The following is a 27769-nucleotide window of genomic DNA, read 5'->3' on the forward strand; positions in this document are numbered from 1 at the left end:
CAGTGCTCCCCTTCAGGGAGTGTCTTTCCAGATTGGTGTTGCAGTGACACAGAAATAAGAGGACTAGGTCGCACCCTTGGGTGGCCAGTTGAGCCGTGCCGAACCTGAGGCTCCTGGTCTTCATCCGCCGGCGGCTCCTTCCCTCCAAGCCCAGCAGAGACTTCGGGGGGCGAGGAGCAGATGACGGGCCACCAGGAGTGTCGCCCAGAGGTGGCCCCTGGACCGAAGTGTTCTCGGTCGCATCAGAAGCCAGCAGCCTCGGGCTTTAGGGAGTCGCATTCCGAGTGGCCACGGCCTGTGCCGCTGGCCACTGGCGGGCCAAGCCCTCGGCCGTCTTACTCCATGGCCCCTGGCATCCCTCCCCAGGGTCCGCAAGCTGGGCCGGGGTCTGTCCGACCGTCCCAGCCGCTGGGTGTCCCCACGGCACGCTGAGCCCGCCCGCGTCGCAGAAGTGACGCTCGCCAAGGCCGTGTGGTGACTGCTCACGAGAGGCAGGTTTGGATCCGGGTCCCGGCTTTCCTTCCCAGCAGAACATTCTTCCACCCCGTTTCGGGCTTTTTCTTTATTTTGCTCTTTTGGTCCACGCACGGCGGTGCTCAGGCTACACCCTGGCTCAGTGCTGAGGGGTCACTCCTGAAAGTTCTTAGGGGACCATGTGCCAGGGGTCAAAGCCAGCCCCCTGCACACAAAGTCTGCACCCAGCCCATCCCCCTCGGGACCCCCACCCGCCCGTTTGAGATAGACCAAGCTCCTGAGACAGGTTAGCAGACTGCAATTTGGGATCCCCCTGAGCGTATATATTTAACATCAATGTTTTTCAAAATGCAAGCTCTTTAAGGTGTGAAAAATATCATCCCAGCTGGCACTTGTGGCACATCACAGGTGCCTGAAAGGGGGAAAATGCTGAACACAAGCGTTTGCTGCCAGCTCGTGCCACTTTTTTTTTCTTTTTGGGTCACACCCAGCGATGTTCAGGGGTTACTCAGTGCACTCAGAAATCACACCTGGTGGTGCTTGGGGACTATATGGGATGCCGGGTATCGAACCCGAGTCAGCCTCGTGCAAAGCAAACCCTCTACCCGCTGTGCTGTCGCTCTGGCCCTTGTGTGCTGCTTTCACTGCTGCTGTCATCCCCGTTTAACTGTGTCAGCCCTCTCCTTTAGAGACTGTTCCGTGGGGGTGCCTTGTGCAGTTAGCCCCACTGCCACCTCTCCGCCTGCCTCTGGGTGTCGGAAGCGCTCGACTGGGGCCGAGACCGAGGCTGCTGGAGGAGAAGGGTCCAGATCCAGCACCACACACACCCTGGGACGGTGCCCCACAGTTTTAGAAAGCCGTGTGACGCGACTTCAAGGAAACCACTCAGGGCGCTTGCTGGTTCCTCCCAGCAGCTTGGGTGCAATTCCTCAGAAGTAGGCTGGGGTGCGGGGGTACCGCTCAGGCTGGTGTCCAGTGAGTGGTCTCACTCCATCCCCCCTCGTGGCCTCCTGACCTGCAAGGTAGCATTGGAGAAAATGTCTGGAGAGCTAAATCCTTGGAATGTGAAAGCTGCAAACACGGTGAGGTTCTTTGGCATCTACGGATACAGTTTGGCCGTACTAATAGCCGTCAAACAGAATAAACCAAACAGAAACTTGTGGGTCTTGGGGCCCGGGGTGAGAGTACAGCCAGCGGGGGGCTCGCCTTGCCCGAAGTCAATCCGGGTTCCATCTAGCACCCTTGGGAGTGATTCCTGAGTGCAGAGACATGGCTGACCCCTGAATATTGCCAGGTGTGGCCCCCAAACAAACAAAATAATAGCGTGAGTCTTGGGTTTAAAAAAGGTTAACCCTCCAAATTAAACCTGTTTTACTTCAAAAAAAAAAAAAAACACCTCGTATATGGTATAGATAATGAAGGGGAAAGACTTTCATTACCAAAAGATCTTCCATTCATTGGAGTATATAGTCAGACTTCCCGTGTCAGCATCCTCGAGAGCTTTCATGCCGGTTTACTCTCACCCCGGCATCTTCTGGGTCATCGTGCCAGGCACGTAGCCCCCTCAAAGAGACGCTGCGTGTGCGGTGGTGGTCAGCCCGTTTTAATCGGGAGCACCTTCCTTTCACCTGAGGGTCTGCAGAGCACCCCGGACGTTAGGGCATTCTTACACCCAGCGCCGTTGGGTCCTGTGGGCTGGGGGGGGGGGGTGCGGATCTGAGCTTCCCCAGCCCCTCTGTGGACGTGTCGCTGTTTGGGAAGGCGCGCAGCAGAGCTGTGTTTGTGCCGGGCCCTGCCGTCAGCCCTCTCCGGCCGTGGCTCGATGTTGGCTGGCCTGTGATCAGTGCACGGACATCAGTGCTCTGTGGGGTTGATGAGTCTCTCTGCCTTTGAAAATGTTTACTCGGCAGCTGTTTCCATGGGTTTTCTTTTTGCAAAACAGCTGCTCCAAGTTCCGGTCCGTCCGTCCACTCTGGGTACCTCATGCCACCCCAGGCCTGCCGGCCTGCCCGCCGTGGAACTTGGTGGGGGCGCCAAGTCCAGCTCTTTCCCTTCCCGCTTTCTGATTCATTCCAGACATCGGCTCCAACTCCGCACATGTGAACACGTGTTGCGTCCGTGGACTGCCACCACTGAGTTTCCTAATTTTTCTCATCGGAATTTGTGGCTGTGAATACTTTGGAGATATTCATGCGTTGCAAAGTATTTTTGTGGATATGTAACTTGTTAAATGTGACGTTAAACAGACAAAATTAAGAAAATACTCGGGAGAAAAAGGAAAAGATCGTTGGACTTTGCATTAAATCCTGTCTTTGAGGCAAATGTTCTCCAGGCCTGTGCTGCTCTTTGGGGCGAGGGGCTGGGGGCTGTGTCGGATCCTGGTCCTGGGAATGGCTGTTGCTGCGGGCCAGGCCCCCTGAGAGCCCGTCTCTGCCTGCTGCCGGGCCCGAGGGTCCCGGCCTTGTCCAGGCGCCGCTCCCCCGCCCCCAGGTTGACGGTTCCCCCGGAGATCTCTCCGGCCCACGGAGAGACAACAGTGGAAAGCGCTCCTAATTGGGTGGGTTCTAAGAGTGGTCCCGATCTGAAAATAAAACTGGTGAGGTTAGTAAACAGGGGGCTCAAGACGATACGTGCCGATCAAGAGCGTCTTTAAAGTGTCTTCTCAGACCAAATAAGGAAAGGTTCCGGGCATACTTTGGTGGGCTTACAACATTCTCCAAGAGTAGGTTGAGAAATAGTGGGGAGAGGAAGGCAAGGGTTTATCTGGCAGGAGCATCTGTCAGGAGGAATGTACAAGGCTTTTAGTGTAGAGGAAGGCACTCTACGGGCTTTTTGGGGTCTCGTGGTTAACTGCCCTGGGCTACCTTTACCTCTTGAGTTTAGCTATTTCCTTTGTCCCAAGGGCACCTGTGCCTCAGGTTATGCAAACGCTGGTAATGGAATTTTCCGGTTTGCCCAGGGTAAAGGTTTCGGGGTCCTCTTTTGTTCAGGGTCCTGAACAGTCCCCAACAAGCCTGAGGCAGACACCCCCGTGCCTGGGTCTGGTGGTCCCGCGTGTTCCCTCTGCTCCATTTGGAGGATTGAACAATGAAAGGAGCGTTTATGGGGACGCTGGCTTTTTGTTTGGGGTGTGTTTGGGGTTTGGTAGCTCTGCACCCCGACCCTTCCCCACACATGCCGAGAGTGGACCGCTTCCTGGAGGCGGAGTGCGGGTGAGGGTGTCACTCCAGGTGGGACTCCGCTCTGTGCTTAGGGCTCACTCCCGGCAGTGCTCAGGGAACCAGGGGGCGCTGGGCATTGAACCCGGGCCTCCTGCATGTAAGACCTGCCTACCAGCCCTCAGTGGGGGAGGAATCTTGCAAACAGTGCTCAAGAAATTCAGGGTCTACCTGCCAACATGACCCCCACCCCGCTTCCCCCCCACCAGCTATCCACAGGCCAGTGGTTCGATGCAAGGGCCCTGGGGCATGATGCTGCTTGGGCCCTGTGGTTCTGGGGACACCCCCCAGTGGTGCTCAGGGAAACACACAGTGCTGGGGGTCAGCCAGGGGCAGCTGCAGGCAACGCATGTGACCTGCACTGTCTCTGTAGCCCTGGAGTGTTTAGGGTCTGGGGCCACACCTGGCGGTGCTCAGGGCTTACTCCTGGCTCTGTGCTCAGGGATCCTGGCAGTGCTAGGGGACTGGGACCAACTTAGCTGGACCACGTGCAAGGCAAGCACCTTCTCTGCTGTGCTATCGCTCTGGCCCTGGAATATATATATATATATATATATATATATATATATATATATATATATATATATATATTTTAATTTTGCTTTTTGGGTCACACCCGGCAATACACAGAGGTTAGTCCTGGCTCTGCACTCAGGAATTGCTTCTGGCAGTGCTCGGGGGACCACATGGGATGCTGGGGATTGAACAACCCTGGTCAGCCGTGTGCAAGGCAGATGCCATCCCCGTTGTGCTATGGCTCCGGCCCCATAGTTCTCTTTGATGCTGAAGCTCAGGCCCCATGCAACATCAATGAAACCCAAACCTAGGATGGGGCTATATCGGGTCTTTCGGCCTCAGCACTCTGGGGGCTGACCTGTGTGTAGCAGTGGACAGTGGCAGGCTTGGCCTTGCCCACCGGTTGCAGGTGGGTCCCCTTTCCCAGCTGTAAAAACCCCCATGTGTCCAAATACAGCCATGCGTCCCCTTGGCAGAACAGTTTCTCCAGAGTGACGGAATCTCTGGGCACCAAGCTCCCCTGGAGAAAATCAGGTGCAGCCAGGAGGGAGGTGGCGGCCGGGGAGCGGCTCAGGACCCCGTGGGGGCCGTGCCGGCTTCCCTTGGCCTCAGCCTAGCGGGTGCCATCTTCAGAATGTTCCAGTCACCCCCGCCACCCTTCTCTCCCTGATCGGGGAAGCCCTGCGGGCTGCCGTCCTCCATGAGGGGAGGTACCCACTGTGTCCAGATCGAAGGGCTCTCTGATGGGGAAGGGAGGAAGGGAGGAAGGGAGGGAGGAAGGGAGGGAGGGAAGGAAGGAAGGAAGGAAGAAGGGAGGGAGGAAGGAAGGAAGGAAGGAAGGAAGGAAGGAAGGAAGGAAGGAAGGAAGGAAGGAAGGGAGGGAGGGAGGGAGGGAGGGAGGAAGGAAGGAAGGAAGGAAGGAAGGAAGGAAGGAAGGAAGGAAGGAAGGAAGGAAGGAAGGGAGGGAGGGAGGGAAGGAGGGAGGGACGGAGAAAGGGAGGGAGGGAGGGAGGGAGGAAGGAAGGGAGGAAGGGAGGGAGGGAGGGAGGAAGGAAGGAAGGGAGGAAGGGAGGGAGGGAAGGAGGGAGGGAGGGAGGAAGGAAGGAAGGGAGGAAGGGAGGGAGGGAAGGAGGGAGGGACGGAGAAAGGGAGGGAGGGAGGGAGGGAGAAAGGGAGGGAGGGAGGGAGGAAGGGATGGAGGGAAGGAGGAAGGGAGGAAGAGAGGAAGAAAGGGAGGAAGGGAGCAAGGAAGGAAGTGCAGACCCCAGTTGCCCTGGAGCGAGAAGCCCAGAGAAGCCCGCGTGGGCCAAGGGCACGTGACTGGTCCCAAGCCGGGTCCCTGCTTCTGTCCCTCAGCAGTCTCCGCACACAGGCATGCGATGTGTAGGACAGCTCAGGAGGGAGAGGAAGCCAAAGGGAACCAGAGGGTTCCTTTCCTGCCCCCCTGCTGTGCCTTTGTTCACGCCACCTGGCATTCACATCCAGGGTCAACAGGAACCCAGGCGGGTATGGGGAAGGGATTTCTTGGAGCGGGAGGCAGGGGAGGGAGATGACGGACATCTCTCTGCGAGTGGACAGACTCTGCCCCACCCACATCCGGCTCCGGGGCTGTCCTGCTCCTCAGCCCGGTCAGGTGGGCCAACTGCCCACTGCCTCCAGCGGTCCTTGGGCACAAGGGCCTGACCCCTCGTCCCATCTGCCGGGAAACACAGCTGCCCTGTGTCCCCTTGCAGGCCTGCTGACCACTGCCGAGGTCCTGGGCTCAAGGGGACCCCCTCACTCTCCCGCTCCCCGTGCGGGCATGGGGGAGGGAGCTGGCTCGCAGGGGCAAGCCCCCCGCTCAAGCGTGATCCGACCTCGCAGATGAAAACCCGGGAGTCAGTCAGAAAGAGAGGGACAGACCTAGGGTGACTGCACTCTTGTGGAACATAGAATAACAGTATGAGACTGACACCCAAGGACAGTAGACACAAGGGCCAGGAGGATTGCTCCATGGCTGGAAGCCTGCCTCTCGAGCTGGGGGATAAGGCGGCTGGGATAGAGAGGGGATCACTGAGTCAGTGATGGTTGGAGGGGTTGTTCAGGATGGGAGATGTGCGCTGAAGGTAAAGTCAAACATGATGGCCTCTTAATATCTGTATTGCAAACCATAATGCTCAAAAGCAGAGAGAGAGTATGGGGGTAATTGTCTGCCATAGAGGCAGGAGGAGGGGTGGGATGGGGGAGGGATACTGGGGACATGGTGGTGGGGAATGTGCACTGGTGGGGGGATGGGTGTTCGATCATGGTATGACTGAAACTCAAACATGAAAGCTTGTAACTGCATCTCACGGTGATTCAATTAAAAAAAGAAAAAGAAAAAACCCTGTGAGTCAGGCCAAATCTGTCCCAGAACCCCCCAGAATACTAGGCTGGTCCAGGTACCCAGCGTCCAAGGTTCACTGAGGTTTATCCTCTCCCTACGCCAACCCTTCCCAGAGGGAAGGACCAGGCGTCACCTGGCAGGGACCCACCTGGTGGGGATGGGGAGCGGGGAGAAGCCCTCAAGGCCTGCACCTTTTATTCACAAGCGATTGGGCGGGACCGTGTCACGTGATCACACCTGCCCCAAAGGGTTCTGGGTAATGTAGTTCCCCCGTGTGCGAGCCGCAATCCCGTGAGCACCGGTTAGAGCGCGGCGCGCCGCCCATCACCACCCACTTTAGAATTGATTTCGTTCTTCGGTTCGCCCTCCTGGACCCCACCTGGGGAGGCGACGGGGCGGGCTCAGGGCGTGCTGCCTGTGGGCCTTTGAGCCAACTCCCCAGGCGCCAATTTATTTATTTTTTTATTTTTAAAGAAATATTTTATTGAACCACCGTGAAAACAAGAAAAAAATACAAAGCTTTCAGGTTTAAGTCACAGTCAAATACTGATTAAACCACCATCCCTTCACCAGTGCACCCGTTCCAACACCAAGAACCCCAATACACCCCCCTCCCACCCCACCCCCCATCTAAGTAGCTAATGATATTCCCATTATTCTCTATATATATTGAGTACATTCCATATTTCCATACAGAACTCACTATTATTGATTGGAAATTTTCCCCAACAATCAGGCCTGCCGAATAGGCATCATCTAATAATTTCTCTTCATTGGTAAGAGTGAAGACTTTGAGTCTTGGGTTTTGGGTTTCTAATATTTTAGCTCAGTTCACAGTCAAAATGGATGGCTGCAAGAATCCGCTCTGGTGCCAAAATGGGTTAGGAGACCTCAGGATCACAGTCAATAGGCGCGGAGGCTCTGCTTCTCGTGCCGCGGCTCCCGGTTCATCTCTGGGCGGAACCCCAGGCGCCAATTTAGAGCTTGCATCCAGGAATCTCCTGCTCCGAGCCCTGACTCCACTGGCAGGGCAATTAGTTGCGTTCTAAAGTCATTTGTTTCTCCTCCGGGCTTGTTTGTTGATACTCTTGAGGCGGTACCACCGGAGCAAGCAAATTCAATTCAGCAAAATATTGACTGGGTAACGAGGCGCAGGGCAGGAGACTGGGGTGGTCTCAGACCCGCTGCAGGCTGGAACCCCAGGGGTCCGTTAATGATCCCCGCAGCTCAGCTGAAAAACAATCCCCAGTGTGTGTTTGAAAACTCCCTAACTAGCTGCAGGTGTAGATAAGGCACAGAATGGCCAGAAGCAGATCTCAGCAGCTTCTGCCTGGGGTTGGACCCGCTGTGTGGCCACGGGGAAGTTACTTACCCACTCTGTGCCTGCTTCCCTTCTCCGGAAGCTAGAGATGATGATACAGCTGTGAAAGTTTTCTACACACAGTGTCGGGAGCAGGGTCTGACGCACGGCCCCACAGACGCACGAGGCGTTTGTCTCTGCGTCCTGAACCGCCTGCCGTGATACTCTTGAGGCGGTACCACACGGAGCAAGCAAATTCAATTCAGCAAAATATTGACTGGGTAACGAGGCGCGAGGCGTGCTTGCTCTCAGCAGGCGGTGCAGGGCAGATCAGACACAGCCGCTTCCCCATTTGCTGCTCATAAACACAGACCTGTGTGTGCCGTTCCCAGTGAGCGTCCAGAGCCGAGGGACGCGTGGAACCCACACAGAGCCCCTGGGAACTGCATCCGTGCTTTGGGACACTCCTCCCATCCCTCTGGCCTCTCGCCTCTCAGCCGACTTCAGCTCTCCTGGCCCGCTTTCACATGCTGGCACTGGGCCCTGTGCGGTGTACCACAGGCGCACACGCTGGCATCAGCTCCAGTACTGACCGTGAGCGAGCAACACCCAGTGGGGGTATTTTGTCAGCTCCGAAGTGGTCCTGCTATTTTCAGAGTGCATGGCTAGCGCTGAGAGACCCGTAACATGGAGTAAAACTTCAGCCACTTGGGGTTGGGCATGGCCCCAGGCTCCCGGCCCCCCAGTGTGACTCAGTGGTAAACACGTCTTGCCGGTGTGAGACTAAGGTTTGATCCCTGGCACCTGGAGAAGCAAAACTAAGCCCTGAAATGCTATTTTATGTTTTGTTTTGTTTTTTGTCACTTTGGGACCATACCTGGCAATGCTCAGGGCTTATTACGCCTGGCTCTGTGCTCGGGAATCACTCCTGGCGGTGCTTGGGGGACTGCACGGGGCGTCAGGAATGGAACCTGGGCTGACCGCAGGCAGGATAAGTCTCCTACTCTGTGTGCCATCTCTCTGGGCCCAGGGCTATTTTAAAATCAGTATCGTCATTGCCTGTAGTGAAAAATGATCCTTCGGGGTTGTTAAAAACAAAAGCCTCTAAAACCAAACAAATCCTCCCCCTCTTATGTCAGTTAAAATTAAAGTCTTGCTTTCTCCCCCGTCCCACCACTGGCACTAGTTTCTCAAAACCCTTGTCCAGCCTCAGCTCCGAGTTCAGTGGGAGGTGAGTCGTCTCCGTGGCCTGTGTCCTGTTGGCTGGGCTGGAGTTTGCCAACCTCCCTCTCGCCGCCTTCCTTAGCTGCGCCCGCCCTCCGTGCCCGCGTGAGACGCCTCCCGCGTGGGAACCCTCTGGACACCTACTGAACACGTGGCTGGGAAACGCCAGTCAGCAGCTACTACCTGCGGAACACGGCTGCTCGCTTGACACTTCCCCTGGCGTCTCTAAGCAAACGTGCTGAATAAAAATTGGTGTTTCCTCTTCCCCAATCAACAGATTTGGTACAACCCTTTGACCCGCTTGAGGACAGAGCCATGAAAGCTGCAGTGCGCGGGCAGGGTGCAATCCTCCCTCGTGCCAGCAGGGGGCGCCAGCTCCCTTTCCAATGACACCCCCTCCCTCCTGTTGCCTGCACCGGGGTGGACCCCAGCACCCAGGGGAGGCTTAGGGGGGAAATCCTAATCACCCCAACCCTTTCACAAGGCTCTTGGGGGCGACAGCTCAAATCGAAATTTTCTTCCATGAGGCACTGAGTTTCCCCCTGCAGATGCTGGGCTGAGATCTCAATGGCTGCTCCTCCCAGACGGGAGGATAAGATGGGGCCCCCATAGCCATGCCACCGACTCCGCGCCAGGCTGTTTGCACTCGGGGCGCCCCAGAGGGGGGAGGTGAGAACCTCCCTACCCCAAGGGACCCAGCCCTGGCAGCCGACCTCCACTACCCAACGGCCGACAGACACACTCCAGGCTGCTTTCTGAACCACGTGACATTATAAGACACTTCCTACCCATTTTCCATAATTAACACACCATATTTGATGGAGTTCAGACAGTGGGCAACAAATCATAGAGAATAACATACACACACACACACATCACACACATACACACACACACACACACCTCTTGGAGAGCCCGGCAAGCTTCCAAGAGTGTCCTGCCCGCATGGCAGAGCCTGGCAAGCTACCCGTGGCGTATTCAATATGCCAGAACCGGTAACGATAGGTCTCATTTCCTTGACCCTGAAAGAGCCTCCAGTCGTTGGGAAAGACGAGTAAGGAGAGGCTGCTAAAATCTCAGGGCTGGGAGGAGCAGAGCCATTACTGGTTCCCGCTCGAGTAAATCGACCAACCACGGGATGACAGTGACACAGTGAAATGCTGGGCTCAGCTGCTCACAGGAACTCTTTCTCCATCCTGAACATGTGTGTGAACACGAGCTCCGCATCCCGAGACGGGCGTGTTGGGATCGGGACCCTGTGAACAGGAAGTGAGGGATCCACTTCTCACTGGTCTCCCTCTTGGTCTCCCTCACGCCGCCCCCCCCCCCCCCCGTGTGCCACCAGGGCCACAAGGCCAGCACAGACCTTGGGCTCAGCGTGGAGGGGCCGCACGAGGGCATCCACGTAATTAAGGTAAACAGCCACGAAATGTGGAGCTTGTATCTCTTGGGTTTTGGGCCACGTCCAGTGATGCTCAGGGCTTACTCCTAGGGGTGCCGGGATGCCCTATGGGATGCCAGGGTTTGAACCTGGGTCAGTTGTGTGCAAGGCAAGCGCCCTCCCTGCTGTCCTATCGCTCCGGCTTGGAACGTAGAGCTTTAAAAACCCAGAGCGGATGCACAGACTTCCACGATGGACATACCACTACCGCTGAAATGAAGATGGACCTCAGCCTGCGGGCCTGTAGACCCACGCCCGGGGCTCCTTTAAACGCTGAGATATTTGGGTCTTCCCCCGCCCCCTTTTTCTGCCACTTATTTTATTTTTTTAATTTTCCCACGCAAAGTTGTTCACGACGAATTGTTACAGGCTTTCAATGCTGCAATACCAACCCCACCACCATTGCACCCTTCTTCCCGACCACCCCTTAAGCCTGCCTTCAGAGCAGGCCCTCAGTTATTTATTTTGCGTTGCTTGTTATCTGCTACCAGAATGACCAAAAAATGTTTCCTTAGGAGAAAGTTAGTGCAAATTGTTGTATCTCACCATGGGGCTATTAAGTCCTTGTATAAGAGATCACGAAGATACTGTTACAGTTGAGTCTTCTGTGTTTATATTTGCTAACCGAGACCGGATGCCTTCTGCATTACATGTCCAATCTGGTGCTGCTCCTGGCTTATCAGCGTTGTCGAGTTTGAGATGTCGCTCCAGGAAGTCAGAAATTTTTAACAGGGTGATACAGCTGGAATTACCTTTTCAACTGGGAGCAGCTTTGGGTGGGGGGTGTGCGTGACTGCAGGGAGACGGGGTGAGAGCCTGGAAATTTCAGCCACCAAACCCGCATAGCTGAGTTGTTCAGTGAGTGTTTGGTTCCTTAAGGGCTGCATCTCTCCCACTCCCCTGCTCCTACCCAGTCTTACCTCCTTATCCAGACTGCCCCTGCCTCCAGCTGCCCCCTCCACCCCGGAAGAAGCTATTATTGGCTGCAGGTGTTAAGGGAAGAAAGCCGGAAGCAGGAAGCAGTCCCGGGGAAGCTAAGCTGCAGCTCCTGTGCTCTAAGGACATCAGCAGGAGCTAACTGATGGCTGATTGTTAGCAGGGGCTCATTGCCGAGTCTGGGGGTGGGGGGATGGCTCTGAAGCTCCTCTAGCCTCTGGCACTAGTCTATCTTGGGGTGCTGAGTCTCTGCTCCCCCATCCTAAGCACCACCCCCAAGCCCCCTGCTCCCCCTGCCTGTGCTCAGCTTCAGTCCTTTGCTCCTGCCTGCGGGTGGAAGAGCAGCCCCTGAGCATCACCAGGTGTGGCCCAGAAACCAAAGAGGAATAAAACCTTTGTTCAGTCCCCCAAGGCCTGAAGCCCCACCACCTCCAGGAAGCACTCCCCCTGTTTCCTTGAGGCCCTTGTTGATAAGCCGGATCAGATCGATGAACGGGGAGTAGGCTGAGACACTCCAGGGGGTCGAGGTCTGAGCTGCTGCTGACACCCTGCAGAGCCTGGGACCACCCTCACCTTCAAGACCAGGCTCCTTCCAGCCTAAGACCCCTGGAGATGGCTCAGATTTCCCTGAGAGCCAGGAAGGGGGGCCCCAGAGCTTGTACGCACGTCACTGAGACCTCGGCAGAGACTTCTCAGGGGACCACGTTTGCACTCACTATTTAATTTATTTATCGGCTATTTGGGTCCCACCCAAATAGGGGTTACTCCTGGCTCTGCACTCAGGAATCCCTCCTGGCGGTGCTGGGGATGGGGTGGGGGGCATATGGGATGCCACGGATCGAACCCAGGTCGGCCACGTGCAAGGCAAACGCCCTCCCCGCCGTGCTATGGCCTTGGGCCCTGCATTCACTATTGCCTGGTGTGTCTGGGGCCAAATAGTGGCCCAGGCAAGGTCACCGAGGCCCTGGCAGGCGGGGTGGCGTCACGGAGACAGGAGGTCAAGGTCGTTCCTGCTTCCCATCTGACATCTGGCGTCAGTGAGGCAGAGAGGAGTCGCGGGGGAGACGCTGGACACTCACGGGGCAGGCGGCAGTGGGCTGCCCCCACAGCCTGCACCCCCCCCCCCCGGCCAGGCAGTGCCCACCCTCCCGGGCCGGGAGCGGAACTGCACAGGCTCAGGTGCCGGTGGAGCCGAGTCCTTCCGTCAGCCCCCTTCCTTCCTGCAGAGCGGGGAGTGGTGTGGGGAGGCCCCGAGTCGGGGGGAGGGTCCCTCTCGGGCCTGCAACATCCTGACTCCAAACACAGGCTGAGCACCCCGCAGCTCAGTCCCGTGTTCTTCCCCCCTTCCCCCCACCCCGTGAAGACCCTGACCCCCTGCCGCGAGGACCCCTGTCCTCATCTCTCTATTCCTTGCAGCAAGCCTGGACTCGAGCTAGGTGGGGAGGGAGGGGGGATAGGACCCCCCCCGCCCCTTCTGGGGCTGCAGTGACAGAGGGGCCATGGGGTCAGGGATTTCAAACCACACCAGTTTATTGTCTCAGGGTCCAGCCCCGAGGGGCCTGAGGTCACAGTCACAAGGTCAGTGGAGCTGTCCTTCCTCCCCCCACAGCCCCCAACCTGGCCCCTGTGTGACCCACCCTCATGTCTGCGCCCGGCTCCTCCGGATTCACCTCCCGGCTCCAGATCACTAAGAGCCTCAGCACGTCATGGTTACCCTGGAGACAGTCACAGACCCCCCCGTCTGTGTGATCCGCCTTCGAGAATCAGCCCATTGTTCAATTATTCATCATTACGTCAGTACAGAATTGCCGTATTCGGCACCGTGGCCTGGCTGGCTCTGGGACCCGTGGGAAGGAAGTCCAAGCTTCTCTCTTTTTCATTTCTGGCGTTTTGGGTCCCCCCGGCGATGCTCAAGGGTTAACTCCTGGTTCTGCACTCAGGAATGACACCTGATGATGCTCTGGGTCCATACGGGATGCTGGGGATTGAACTGGTGCAGGGTTCAACCGCGTGCAAGGCAAACGCTTTTACCTGCTGTACTATGGCTCTGTCCCCGGCCCGAGCTTCTTGGCCCAGTGCTTCCGCTTTTGGTGCTCGGGCCATCCCCCTGCTGGTGGCGGACACTGGGTGGTCCTTGCTGCTCCTACAGGGAACTTAAGGTTTCCTGAGCCACTCCCGCAACAGGGCAACTGAGGCACACCCAATTATAACTCCTGGCTCTGGGTTCCAGGATCACGGCTGACAGGGTTCAGGGTAGGGACCAGCCCCAGAGCCAGGACGGAGCTGGGGTAGGTGGTTTGCAAATCGTACTACGCCCACCCCGGGGGACCGTCCCGCAGCCCTCGACGATGCCTGGGGCGGGCTCTAATTCCACCCGGTCAGCTGGTGGCTCTGCCTGCGGGTGGAGGTGGCCGAGGCCAGGCCGCGCGGGGTGCACTGCCGGAACAGCTCCCAGGCCTTGGTCCTGAACAGCCGCCCCACGAAGACGTAGAGCACCGGGTTGAGGCAGCTGTTGAGGAAGGCGAAGAAGTTGGCCACCACCAGGCCCAGGTCGACGAAGTTCTCCAAGAAGCACCCCTGCACGGCGCCCACCTGGAACAGCAGATCCAGGAGCACGAAGAAGTGGTAGGGCGCCCAGCAGAGCACGAAGGCGCCCACGAGCGTGAGGATGAGCGCCGTGGTCTTGCTGCCGCGGGCCCCCGCGCCCTGCGCGCCAGGCCCCTCGCGCCGCGCCCACAGCGCGCCCAGGATGTGGCCGTTGAAGAAGACCAGCGCGGCCAGCGGCAGCAGGAAGCCCAGCACGCTGAGCTCCACCAGGCGCGCGTAGTGCCAGGCGGGGTGCGGCAGCTGCAGCACGCAGGCCGTGATGTTGAGGCCGGGCACGGCGCTCAGGGAGCGCAGCAGGAAGGTGGGCACGCTCAGGACCCCGCCCAGCGCCCAGACCAGCGCGCAGGTGGCCCGGGCGCGGCGGCGGCGCGGGCGCCTCCTGCTGGCCACGGGGTGCACCAGCACCTGGTAGCGGTCCTGGCTGATGGCCACGACGAGGAAGATGCTGATGAACAGGTTGGCCTTGATCATCCCGTTGACCACGCGGCACAGCGCGCCCCCGAAGGGCCAGTGGAACGCATTGCGGACGTTCTCGGCCCAGAAGGGCAAGCCCAGGCTGAAGACCAGGTCGGACGCCGCCAGGTTGGCCAGGTAGGTCTCGGCCGCGCTGAGGCGCCGCCGCGGCGCCAGGAAGACGGACAGCACGAAGAGGTTGCCCAGCAGGCCCAGCGCGCACACGGCCACGATGCAGCCGGGCAGCGTCCGCTGCAGCGCCGCCCACACCTCGGGCACGTTGTCGCAGGTCGTGGCGTTGGGCGGCGGCGGCTGGCTCGGGGGCGCCACGGGAGACTCCAGGAGGGACCAGGATGCCGTCCGCAGGGACCTGCGGGCACGGAGGGGGCGTGAGGTGGGGGGGCGCACACACGCTCGTTGCCACCCCCCTGTCCTGCGGGGGCGGGGTGCAGAGAGCGTGCTCACAACGGGGACCCTTTTTTGTCCCGCATTGCTGGAAACGGGGGCCACCTGTGCCCCTGGAGGGACCATCTGCAGACCCCTGGAACAGAAGGGAAACCCAGGGTGGGGAAAGCCGAGTTCAAGGGCCCCCTGAGGTCCCATGGGGACCACAAGGCCACTTAGACCCTCTGAATTTATTTCCGTTAAAAAATTGCAGAGGCCGGAGCGATAGTACAGTGCCTATAGCATTTGCCTTGCACGCAGCCGACCTAGGTTCAATCCCCGACGTTCCATAGGGTCCCCCAAGCACCGCCAGAAGTAATTCCTGAGCACAGAGCCAGGAGGAACCCCTGAGCATCGCTGGGTGTGACCCCAAAAGCAAATAAACCAACTAAATAAAAAATTGCAGCTTTGGGGGCTGGAGAGATAGTACAGTGGGGAGGGCACTTGCCTTGCATGTGCCCAACCCAGGTTTGATTCCCGGTATCCCAGATGGTCCCCTGAGCACCGCCAGGATTGATTCCTGAGTGTACAACCAGGAGCATTACTGGATGTGGCCTCCAAACTAAGATAAATAATAATATAATAATAATAATAAACAATAAGCACTGGGCTGAAATGATAGTATAGCAGGTAGGGCCTTTGCCTTGCATGCAGCTGACCCGGGTTCGATTCCCAGCATCCCATATGGCTCTCTGAGCACTGCCAGGAGCAATTCCTAGTGCAAAGCCAGGAGTAACCCCTGTGCATCGCTGGGTGTGACCCCAAAAGCCAATAATAATAATAATAATAATAATAATAATAGTAATAATAATAACAATAAGCCACTATTTGGCTGCTGCGGGAGGGGCCTGGAGAGAGTCGGGCCAAGTGAATTCGGGAGAGGGACAGACACAGATTGATCTCTCATGGCTGGTTACAAAGAAACCAAGTAGCGGACGACAAATACCGCAAAGCCACAAAACTGAGACTGGTTTGTCAGGAGGAAGCCCGCGGGGCAGGGGCCGGGTACAGGAGGGAAGCGGGGCCTCGGCAGGTGTGGTCCGGGTCGTGTTCTGCAGGAACGACCCTTCACGGTGCTGCCAGCCCCCGTGTATAAGAACAGTGTGCCAGTCAAGGGGCAGGCTGGGGAGGGTGGGAACCTGGACACCGGGGCGGGGGGTGGAGCACTGGACACCTGAAATGCAATTCTGAGTAGTTTTGTAAACCGTCGTGCCTCAATAAAAATTCTTTTTTAGGGTCAGAGAGAGAATGCAGTGGGTAGGGCACTTGCCTTTCGTGCGTCCCATCTGGGTTTGATCCCGGCACCCCCCAGGGTCCCCCAAGCCCTGCCAGGAGTGATTCCTGAGCACGGGATCAGGAGTAACCCCTGAGCATCACCGGGTGTGGTCCTCAAACAGACAACAAGCAAATATTCTTTTCAAAACTTGCAGCTGATCAGTGAAGAGACCGTGTTGGAACATTGCAAAACTGAAACCCAACCTGAACTATGTTGTAACTGTGTATCTCTCAGTGATTCATTTAAAAAAATATAGTATTCCATCAAAAAAAATAATAAAAAATAAAAAATATATATATATATGTATTTTAAATTTTGATTGCAGCTCTGTCTCCTGCTTATAAGGCTGTCGCAAGGACTGGTGGTGTGTGCCTTTGGCGGGGGCTCCTCTTAGGTTTCAGAGAGAGACACTCCCCCGAAGTGCTGGAGACCCCAGGGGTCACTCCTGTGGACCATGTCACAGCTGGCGGGGTTCGGGGGGTTGCACAATGGTGGGCCCCAGGCCTGGCCCTCTGGGAGGGAGGCATCTGCTCCTACACGTTTTTTTTCTTTGGGTGGGGGCCACACATGGTTCTCCTCAGGGGTTATTCCTGGCTCTGTGCTCAGGAGTCACTCCTGGCAGGCTTGGGGATCTTCTGGGGTGTCAGGGACTGAACCTGGGTCAGCCGTGTGCGAGGCAAGCGCCCTCCTCACTGTGCTCTCTCTCCAGCCTGGGCCCAGCCCTCTTGGCTCTCTCCTGGCCCCGCCAGTCTCGGCACCCCGGGGACTGTTATTGGGGGTTTAGCAGACAGTCACTGGGCCCGGCCAGGTGCCGGAGGTACAGGCCGGACTGAGCAGGCTGCGTCTCAGCTGCTCGCCAGCTAGGGGGCTTCAGGCCCAGACTCTGCCCCGGGCCCAGAGCGGGTCCAGAGTAACTAGCAGAACTGACCCGGGTCCAGAATCAGACCAGCCCAGGACCCGGGACCAGAAGGAGGCCCAGGGGCCCCCAGGGCATGACCCTGAGCCTGGCGCAGACTCGGGAGAGAGAGAATCAGCGTTCAGGGAGAGAAGCGTGGCTGGCAGGGCTGAACTTGGGGCCGGACAGGTGGGGGCTGGGGAGGCCAGCACGGACGTCCAGTGGGTCTGTGTCTGCCCTGTTTGAGACAGGAAATGGTTAGGAAGCCTTTCCTGGTTTCCTCTTGCCGCTGGCCTGAGAGGGCGCTGGCTCTGTCCCCACCCCCCAGCCCCCCGACAGCAGCCAGGGACCTGAGGTGGCCCGTCATCTCCCGAGGGCCTCACTGGGCCGGTCCGCGGCAGGGAGCTCCATGCGGAACCCTTCCACGTCCTGTCCACAAGTTCCTGAGCCAGTCAGGCCGGAAGGGAAGCGTCTGTGTGGGGACACGCAGCCCGGCTGTGACCGCATCTGTGCTGACCCCGCCCCTGGCCTCCGTTGCGAAAACCCACCCAAAGTGTCAGCGGGTCATGACTCCCTGCCCCGGTCAGCCCTGACGCTTGGTCTCTCCCCTGCTCCTGGCCATCTGGGCTCCTGCAAAGCCCCGTCCCACCCACCCCGGCAGCTGACCACACGGCCCAAGTCTGGGGTTTTCACCCCAAGGCCCTCCCTGCTCCTGGCCAAAGTGCTCACAAGGGTCCGTCCCCCTCGATGGCCGCTGGCTCCCTCGGGCTTCTCTGACACGTCTGCGTGGTGCAGCCCGTGTCCACAGGACAAATGTGTCTTGGTGGCTGACGCCGTCACGTGGAGCGGGGTCTAATCCTGCAGGAATCCACTTGGCCGCGTGACTCTGGCAGCGTGACTGCCTCCTCCGCAGAGCACAGAACGCCCAGCGGACACTCACGCTGCCCAGCGTCATCTCCCGGCTCCTGCCCTGGAAGGCCTCCCGAGCGCCCGGGAATCAAACCGGAAAAGCTAAAGAAGTTCCCACCTTGGGCTGGAGCAATAGCACAGTGCGGAGGACGTTTGCCTTGCATGCGGCCGACCCGGGTTCAATTCCCAGCATCCCATATGGTCCCCGAGCACCGCCAGGAGTGATTCCTGAGTGCAGAGCCAGGAGGAACCCCTGAGCATCACCGGTGTGACCCAAAAAGAAAAAAAAAATTTTAAAAGATGCTTGGCTGGAACCCCAGGCAGTATGAGCTTGCTGCTGACTGAATGAAGGGTGAAGCCGAGCAGCGTCGGGGTGAAAGGTCAGAGGTCACCTGGGGTGACAGGAGGTGGAAATGTCCCTTGAGCATCTAGGGTTGATGAGCATCTCTGAAAAGGGGTCCCCTCCCCCACTGCAGGCCGGATGGACTCACCGAGCCGTGGGCAGGGGGCAGCTGAAGGCTCTCCCTGTGAATTGATTGACAGGTGGGAATTGGTTAGGACGGGAGGGGCTACACAGTGCCTGTGGACTGTGGCACTCGGCCGCAAGCAGACGGAGGCAGCGTCAGAGCCCTGGTCACTGGCTGCTGGGCGCAGGCCCACAACACGTGTGTTTGCCATTGGCAGTAATGTTTGTATTGCGAAGTTTGGCAGTGAATCCTGCTGGCAGCCCACAGCTGAGAAACGGAAGTTCCCTGGGGTGAAAACGGAAGCACTGAATTCAGATTCCCCGGAAAGCTGACATCACCCGCACCAAGTATCTGCATCAGGGTGGGGTGGTGGAGGGTGTCTGTAGCAATTTCACTGACCTCAAGACACTCGAGATGCAAAACGGGGCGTGATTTCCAGACACAGGACCCTAGGACACCCCCCAGCTGCAGGAAAGCTGCTCAGGCCCCCAGGAAGCGGGGGTGAGGGGCTGTCCTGTCATCCTATAGGGTCCCCTGAGCACTGCCAGGAGTAATTCCTGAGTGCGGAGCCAGGAGTAACCCCTGTGCATCGCCAGGTGTGACCCAAAAAGCAAAAAAACAAAAACAAAAACAAAAAAACCAAAACCAAAACCTGACATTTAGAAGTTTAAACTCACCCAGCAGTGCTCAAGGGGGCTCTGGGCCACTCCTGTTGGTCAGGCCGTTGGGCCCCAGAGTCAGTGCTCGGGTCTGGTGACGTATGTTTCTCCGGCCCAACAGTGCCGGGGTCATGCGGGCCAGACCCAGAGGTGCCTTGGAGACCATATGGGTGCAGGACTGGAACAACCTGGGGTCTCGCACGCAAGTGAAGCCTTTGAGCTGTCTCCCCGCCCCCGGTCAGCCCTCAGAGACTGAGTGTAAGTACTGTCCGGTCGTTAATCTGTTTGTGTAAACAGCCCTGGGCTCCAGAGACAGATGGACAGGCTGAGCACTTGCTTCGAGAGCAGGAGGCCTGGGGTCACCTCCGGGCACCTCATGGTCCCCCAAGCACCATGGAATGTGACCCCCAAAACAAAAACAAAAAAACAAACAAAAAAGTTTTTTTTTGCTTTTTTTTACCACCACACCTGGCAATGCTTAGTAGTTACTCCTGGTCCTGCATTTGGGAATCATTCCTGGGGGTGTTTTCTGGGGGCCACATGGGGTGCCGGGGATTGAACCTGGCTTGGCCAGGTGCAAGGCGAGCACCTTTCCCCTCTGGACTATCTCTCTGGCCTCCCCGTCAAACCTTTTTGTTGAAATCTGTCTCAAGCAATTGGCTCGGGTTAATAAGGATATTCAGTGAAAGGGGCCGGCAGAGCCCTTGGGTGAGAAGTCGTCTTGGGAAGACCAAGCAGAGAAATCGAAAGTTATTGTCCAAAGACCAAGGGAGGAAATGATCCGATGGAGTGACGAGTGCTCAGACGCACGCAAATTTGATTTCGAAACTCTGTCAAGCGCCGGCTGTCTCCAGGAGGGGCTGGACTGTTCCAGTTGGATCTGGTTCCACCGCACAGAGACCGGCTGACGTGGAGAACGGCCCGGTGTGGGCGCATGGCAGCTCGCTTTGGGAAAACGTTCAAACCTGCTCTATAGCTACGGCTTCTTGGAAGGGTCCAATGTGGCAAAAACACGGGGGCGGGGGGGGGCTGGAGCAATACCACAGCAGGGAGGGTGTTTGCCTTGCACGCAGCTGACCAGGGTTCGGATCCCAGCATCCCATATGGTCCTCTGAGCACCGCCAGGAGTAATTCCTGAGTGCAGAGCCAGGAGTAACCCCTGTGCATCGCCAGGTGTGACCCAAAAAGGAAAAAAAAAAACCACGGGGGCGGGGCCTTTACAGAATCCCGGGCCCAGAACCTGGGTGCAGAGCAGCCCCTACCCCTCACCCCCGTCTCTTTCTAATTACTGTTATCTGGGCTGGAAGCAGCAGGGAGGGCGCTTGCCTTGCATGCAGCCAACCCAGCTGCGATCCCCGGCACCCCATAAGCCCCCCAAGCCCAGCCAGGAGGGACCCCTGAGTGCAGAGCCAGCCGGGCATGGCCCCAGACCAGAAGTAGAATAAAATAACAAGACTAGATTAAGGGGGGGGGGGTGTTCCTCCCGGCAAACACTAAGAAAATATCAGAGCCAAGTGCAAGCCTCAAAATGTACCCGGTATCATGTAGCTGTCATCAATATTATTATTGATTATCGTGTATTGGGGAGTGGAGGTCGACTCCACGACCCCACAGCCGCCACGCTCCCGGCCGCTTCCCTCACACACGAGCGAAGCCCCGCGGAACCCAGGTAAGGCGGAACTTTGCGACCTTGGACTCTGGGCTCACTGGGACCCGGGAGCAGAGACCCTCTGCCTGCCTCCCCCAGCCTCCGGCCACCCAGGGGTCCCACCTCCTGCCGGCGCCAGGTACTCTCCGCATCAGCCACCCTTCTTACCTCAGTGCTTCTCCTCCCAGGAGGGACTATGAACTGGGGCCCCATAGCCAGGCCACCGGACTCCGGCCAGAGGCTGTTTCCACTCGGGGCGCCCCAGAGGGGGGCGGGGGAGAGCCCTCCCCACCCCAAGGGGCCCAGCTCCGGCAGCCGACCGCCAGCACCCAACCTCCACCACGCTCCAGGCCGAGCCTCACGTATGAGTGAACATATCCCTGGACACATCATAAGACACTCCCTACCCATTTTTCATAAAACCATAGAGGCAAACATGCCTCTCGGGGAGCCCGGCAAGCTACCGAGAGGATCCCGCCCGCACGGCAGAGCCTGGCAAGCTCCCCGTGGTGTATTCGATATGCCAAAAACAGTAACAACAAGTCTCACAATGGAGACGTTACTGGTGTCCGCTTGAGCAAATCGATGAGCAACGGGACAACAGTGCTACAGTGCTATGAAAATATTACGGTGCTATAATAAATCACAGTGTTGGGGCTGGAGCGATAGCACAGTGGGTAGGGCATTTGCCTTGCACACAGCCGACCCGGGTTCGAATCCCAGCATCCCATATGGTCCCCTGAGCACCGCCAGGGGTAATTCCTGAGTGCAGACCAGGAGTAACCCCTGTGCATCGTCAGGTGTGACCCAAAAAAAGCAAAAAAAAAAAATCACAATGTTATAATAAAATATTTTAAATACAAGCAAACTACAACCAAAAAAAATAAACCCTGAGGCAACTTCATTTGTTTGATTGTTTTCATTTTGGGGGCCACACCCGGCAATGCTCAGAGCTTACTCCTGGCCCTGCACTCAGAAGTTACTCCTGGTAATTGGTGCTCAGGGAACCATATGGGACCCCAGGGACCAAACCTGGCCTGACTGTGGGCAAGGCAAGTGCTCTTCCCACTCTACTATTGTTCTGCCCTTAAGACAGCTTTTAATTAATTTAGCCTCCTCCTGCAGTGCTCACAGGATACTCCTGCAATAGTGCTCTGGAACACGTCCAGTGGTGCTCTGGGGCCCGTGTGGTCCAGGCATCAAACCTGGGCCTCTTGCACTCACAGCATTCACCGAAATCCTTTGGGCCATCTCCCCAGCCCTGTCAACCAATACTGTCATCCCACTGCTCATCAATTTGCTTAATCAGGCACCAGTAACGTCTCCATTGTGAGACTTATTGTTACTGTTTTTGACATATTGAATACGCCACGGGGAGCTTGCCAGGCTCTGCCATGCGGGCGGGATACTCTCGGTAGCTTGCCGGGCTCTCCGAGAGGGGTGGAAGAATCGAACCTGGGTCGGCCACATGCAAGGCAAATGCCCTACCCGCTGTGCTATCATCGCTCCAGCCCCCCAGCCCTAGCCTTCGGAAATATTAGAATCCAATTTGGTTGTGACGAGTGAGAATGTGGAGGTTCTGACCGGGCAGAGACCTTGTGGGAGCCCGAGGGCTGCCCTCAGCCGGAACTCTGCCTCGTAGGACCAACATTGCTGCCACGACCTCCGAGCTGTTCCAAACACTCTCCTCACCCCGCTCTGAGACTCTGAGAGCGGCCGTGTTGGCCTAGAATTCCAGTTTCCTGATGGACTCAGAATGACTTTTATTATTATTATTTTGCTTTTTGGGTCACACCCGGCGATGCACAGGGGTTACTCCTGGCTCATGCACTTAGGAATTACCCCTGGTGGTGCTCAGGGGACCCTATGGGATGCTGGGATTCGAACCCGGGTTGGCCACGTGCAAGGCAAACGCCCTACCCTCTGTGCTATCACTCCAGCCCCCAGAATGACTTTCAGTCCCTTATGTACACTGGGATTTGGGGCCACACTTGGCAGTGCTCGGAGCTTACTGCTGGCCCTGGTGGGGACCCAGGGGCCGTAGGGGGTGCCGGGGGATTGAGTTTGGGTCAGCTGCATGCAAGGCAAGCATCCTTCTGGCTCTACTATCTCTCCAGCCCTGAGACTAATGTTCTCTTTTGGAGGGGGTGAGTACACCCGGCAGTGCTCAGGGTCACTCCTGGCTCTGGCACTCAGGAATCACTCCTGGCGGTGCTCGGGGGACCAGAGATAGGAGCTGCGTCGCCCGTGTGCACGGCAAGCACCTTCCCCATTGTCCTGTCTCTCCAGCCCAATTTCTTTTTTTTTTCTTTTTGGGTCACACCCAGCGATGCTCAGGGGTTACTCCTGGCTCTGCACTCAGGAATTACTCCTGGCGGTGCTCAGGGGACCCTATGGGATGCTGGGGATCGAACCCGGGTCAGCCGCATGCAAGGCAAACACCCTACCCGCTGTGCTATCGCTCCAGCCCCTCCAGCCCAATTTCTTTGGGCTACACCCAGCGTTGCCCAGGGCAGACTCCTGGCAGTGCTCACGGGACCCGGGGCAGCCGGGGATCAAACCCAGGTCAGCCGTGAGCCGGGCAAGCGCCCTTACTTGCTGCCCTCGCTTGCCGGCCCCGAGAGTGATTTCTAAAGCGTCCAGTTAGAGGAAACCGTCAGCCCTTGCCAGACCACAGACCTCACGGCCCGCCTTCCCACCCGCCCCGCAGAGACACGAGTGGCGCCCTTGGGGCTGCGCTCCGGGCGGGAACGAGGCCTTTTACTCACTCAGAGGACAGCGCGCTGCCTCCTGCGGGCTCTGGTGCCATCTCTGTCTGCTCTTGGTGGCTCCGAGGAAATATCTGGCCCCCCGTTACATAACCGCCGCGCCGATGAGGTCACGCAGGGCTTGTTGGAAAAGTGAGTCTTGGAGGAGGAGGGAGCCCGCTGGGGGTTGGAAAGGAAAACTGATTTACCCTCGGGGGTTGCCAAGGAATATGATTCAGCGTCCCTGCCCAGGCCAAGGCGGGATGCCCGCTCACGGGTTCACCTGCCGCCCAAGCCCCCTCCCGGGACGCCCTCCTGGCCCCCCGTCCTGGACGCCAGGGGTCCACTGCGACTGGCCCAGCTTCCCCCACCCCATGTGGGAGCCGGGGCCTCGGAGGGTCCGGGGCCAAGAATCCGTCAGCCGTGGACCCTGTGAAATAAACATGAGGGCCCAGAAAAATGTGAGTCATGCGGAGTCGGAGTTGAGTAAACCCGGAAACCTTTTTCCCCATCTCTCCGCGGTGCTCAACCAGATTTGCTCGTCTTCACATATGTCAAGTTGAACTGCTCAAGGGTTGACGCTTCAGACACGAAGGAAGTTCTTTCTTTCTGTGTGTGTGGGGGGGAGGGTTGGGCCCCATCTCGTAGTGCTCAGGCGCCCTCCTGGAGGGGCCCAGGGGGCAGGGGGGGGGGGCCCTGGGCAGTGAAGCCTGGTGGGCAGCGTGCAGCGCCAGAGTCTGGCCTGCTCTCCTCTCTCTCCCGCACGCTGTTTTAGCAGAGAAAGGCTTCAGACCGGGGCCGTCCCCATGGGCGGGGTCTCCGGGGTCTCCCTGGCAGAAGGTGCTGGCTTGTCACCCTTGGTGGCGAGGGTGGCCTTGGTGACGAGGCCTGTGTGTCGTCCCAGACCCTCGACGCTCTGCTCGTGGCTGTCAGGGGCCAGTTCTGTTGGGAGGTGGGGTCCCCAGGTCTGCCCGCGGGGAGGGGAGGGGAGGGGAGGGGAGGGGAGGGGAGGGGAGGGGAGGGGAGGGGAGGAGGAGGGAGCCAGGGGGACGGGGCTGCTCCGTGTGACCGACCGTGGCTGAGTAACTGCGCTCCTGGAAATGAGGGCCCCGAGGCCCCGTCCTGTGGGTGAAAGGGAAAGCTCTTTTAAGGAAATGGGTGTCCAGGGCTGGGCGGGCAGCTCAGCGGTCAAGTGCGGGCCTGGCACTCGGGAGACCTGGGTTCCATCCCAGCCCTGGCAAAAAGAAAGCGGGGAAAAAATAACACGGGTTCCCAGTGTCCCGGCCTGAGTGAGAAATAATCAGGCACTACGGGGTGTGTATGTGTGTGTGTGGGGGAGGATTACTCAGCCCCTGGGCTGTGGGGATGGGGAGCAGGAGCCTGAGTTCTATTTTTGTTTGATTGTATTCATTTTTAATGATTCTTCTAATTGAATCACTGTGAGATACAGTTACAAAGTTTTCCCGTTTGAGTTTCAGTCACACAATGATCGAACACCCATCCCTCCACCAGGGCACATTCTCCACCACCAGTGTCCCCAGTGTACCCCTCCCCCATCCCGCCCTCCCCCAGCCTCTATGGAGGCAGACTGTTTCCCTCATACTCTCTCTCCATTTTGGGGCATTATGGTTTGCGATACAGATACTGAGAGGCCATCGCGGTTGGTCCTTTATCTACTTTCAGCACGCATCTCCCATCCGGAACTATTCTTCCAACCATCATTGACTCAGTGATCCCTTCTCTATCCCAGCTGCCTTCTCTCACAGCTCATGAGGCAGGCTTCCAACTATGAGGCAATATTCCTGGACAGTATTTGTGTCTACTGTCCTTGGGTGTCAGTCGCAAGTTAATTTATATTACACAAATGAGTGTAATCATCCTATGTCTGTCCTCCTCTTTCTGACTCATTTCACTTAGCGTGATACTCTCCATGACCATCCACTTACAAGCAAATTTCATGATTTCATCCTTCCTAACAGCTGCATAGTATTCCATTGTGTAGATATACCAAAGTTTCTTTAACCAGTCGTCTGTCCTCGGGCACTCAGGCTGTTTCCAGATTCTTGCTATTGTGAACAGTGCTGCAATGAACGTACAGGTGCAGATGTCATTTCTACTGTGCTTTTTTTGCACCCTAAGGATATATTCCCAGAAGTGGTATTGCGGCGTCATAGGAAGCTCAATTTCTAGTTTTCCAAATTTTCCAATTTCTGTTTTCCAAAAAGGCTGGACCAGCTGGCATTCCCACCAACAAAGAAAGAGAGTCCCTTTCTCCCCACATCTGCGCCAGCACTGGTGGTTCTTGTTCTTTTTGGCGTGTGCCCGTCCCTGTGGTGTGAGATGATATCTCATTGTTGTTTGGATCTGCATCTCCCTGATGACTAGCGGTGTGGAGCATCGTTCCATGTGCCTTTGGGCCACTTGTGTTTATTTTTTGAGGAAGCTTCTGTTCATTTATTCTCCCCGTTTTTTGATGGAGTTGGAGGTTTTCTTCTTGTACAATTCTACTCGTGTCTCGTGTATCCTGGATATTAACCCCTTATCAGAGGAGTGTTGGGGAAATATTCTTTCCCATCCTCTGAGGATCCGGAATTCCAGGGGCTGAGGCCCGGGGCGGGAGCCCTGGTGCGTGCAGGGCCGCGGCCCCCCTCAACAGGCCTGAGCTCACCTCTGCTTGCTGCCTTTTCTGCATCTGGGTCCTGTTCAGTCCTGCTTCTTCTGGGGTTTGGGGAGTCTCAGAGTGTGGGGGGGTCACATGGGACGATGGGGTCCATGCAAAGGGATACAAGGAGCCCCGTCCCTCAGTGTAGGATAACATTGGTTTGTCCTTTCTCCATGGCCTCAGGGAGCTTAGGTTTATTGGGTTACACCCATCACAGTGCTCCCGAGTCACTCTCATTGCTCTGTGCTTATCTGTGACTTCTCTGTGCTCTCCTCCCCAACCGGTATATCACCTCTTTCCCCTACTCAGACCCTGTAAACTCGTAAGGTCAGAGCCTTCTAAGGACACTTGACTTGTACTCATGTATTGCCTTTCTCCTCTCCTTCTGTCTTTTGAATAGTTTATTTTAAAGCAATGTCCTTTTTTGTATGGACACAGGAAGACAGTTACTATAATGCTTTTGTAACTTGGGAGTTAATTGACTCCAAATAATATTCCCTTCCTGGTGTCTGCTTTCTTGACTTAAGCCTCAATTGCCCTTAGTTCCTAGCACCCTACAGCAGGGTCCTGACGAGGGACTGAATGGACCCAGGGCAAGCTGTGAGCTACCCTGACATCGAAATGGGCCAGGCCAAAGTGCCACAATTCTTAACTATAAGTGAAGAGCTTGATCATGGGCAAACGCTGTCGTGATCCCAAAGTAACGACGAGATTAGGACCCTGCTAGGGATAGGAAAGACTAATCTGGCCTGAGCACTGTAGTCTGAGATCGAGATGGCCCCAGGAGAGCAATTCTATAAGCTTAGTGTATCTCTTACTGTGTCCATACAAAATGATTAATATTATGAATGCTTATATGTTAGTTGGACTAAAGAGAGGAGAAACACAGCCATAACTGGAATTTCAGTCTTGAGAGAGTCTTGCTGGATGAGAACCTGTCCCTCTGTCTGTGCACGCCCCCTGCCCACTGTCCCTCTGTCTGTGCACGCCCCCCCCACTCCCCCCCCCACTCCCGTGACCCTCCATGGCAGTGCTGGGAGCCCAGTGCTCAGAGCCAGTGGGCTGGGCTGGGCATTGTGGGCGGCCCTGGCGGTCAAGCTCTCAGCCTCACCCAGGCCAGGGCTGCCCCAACTGGGCCGTCCCCCACTGCCTTTCTGAGCAGCCGGTCACCCAGCGGGCAGTCAAGCGGCCAGGGGCTCGGTGGAACCTCCCGATGTTAGGTGGCCGCGAGCCTGAGCTCGGCTGCCAACCGAGACCCAGAGGCAGGATGGATTGTTCGAGGTTTCAGCGCACACCCAAACACGCTCAAACAGGGACTCGGCGCCGAGAGGTCGCAGCCTCGGGGACTGGGAGCCCGACCGCCCTCCGGGAGAGGTTCTGAGCCCTCTGCCCTCCTGCCTGCGGGCCGGGGCCTCTCGGGGCCCGGAACCCTGAAGTGCAGAAGCAGAGCAGGGCGGCTGACACGGCTTCCACACGGACTCGGACACCCTGGTTACCTGTGGTCGGGTGTCTGGGCATCTACGGCCAT

General features: G+C 57.3%; 1 protein-coding gene across 1 annotated transcript; it reads right to left on the bottom strand.

Moving 5' to 3' along the window:
- Nucleotides 1-13131: 13131 nt before the first annotated feature.
- Nucleotides 13132-27769, bottom strand: BDKRB1 (bradykinin receptor B1). The gene is made up of 2 exons (XM_055130249.1): nt 27738-27769; nt 13132-14904 (listed from the first exon to the last, which is right to left on the bottom strand). Exons 1-2 carry the CDS (start codon nt 27767-27769, stop codon nt 13839-13841), a joined length of 1098 nt encoding a protein of 365 aa, XP_054986224.1. The 3' UTR covers nt 13132-13838.

The sequence above is a fragment of the Sorex araneus genome, chromosome 3 (genome assembly GCF_027595985.1).
Source record: "Sorex araneus isolate mSorAra2 chromosome 3, mSorAra2.pri, whole genome shotgun sequence".
In the NCBI taxonomy this organism is placed as follows: domain Eukaryota; kingdom Metazoa; phylum Chordata; class Mammalia; order Eulipotyphla; family Soricidae; genus Sorex; species Sorex araneus.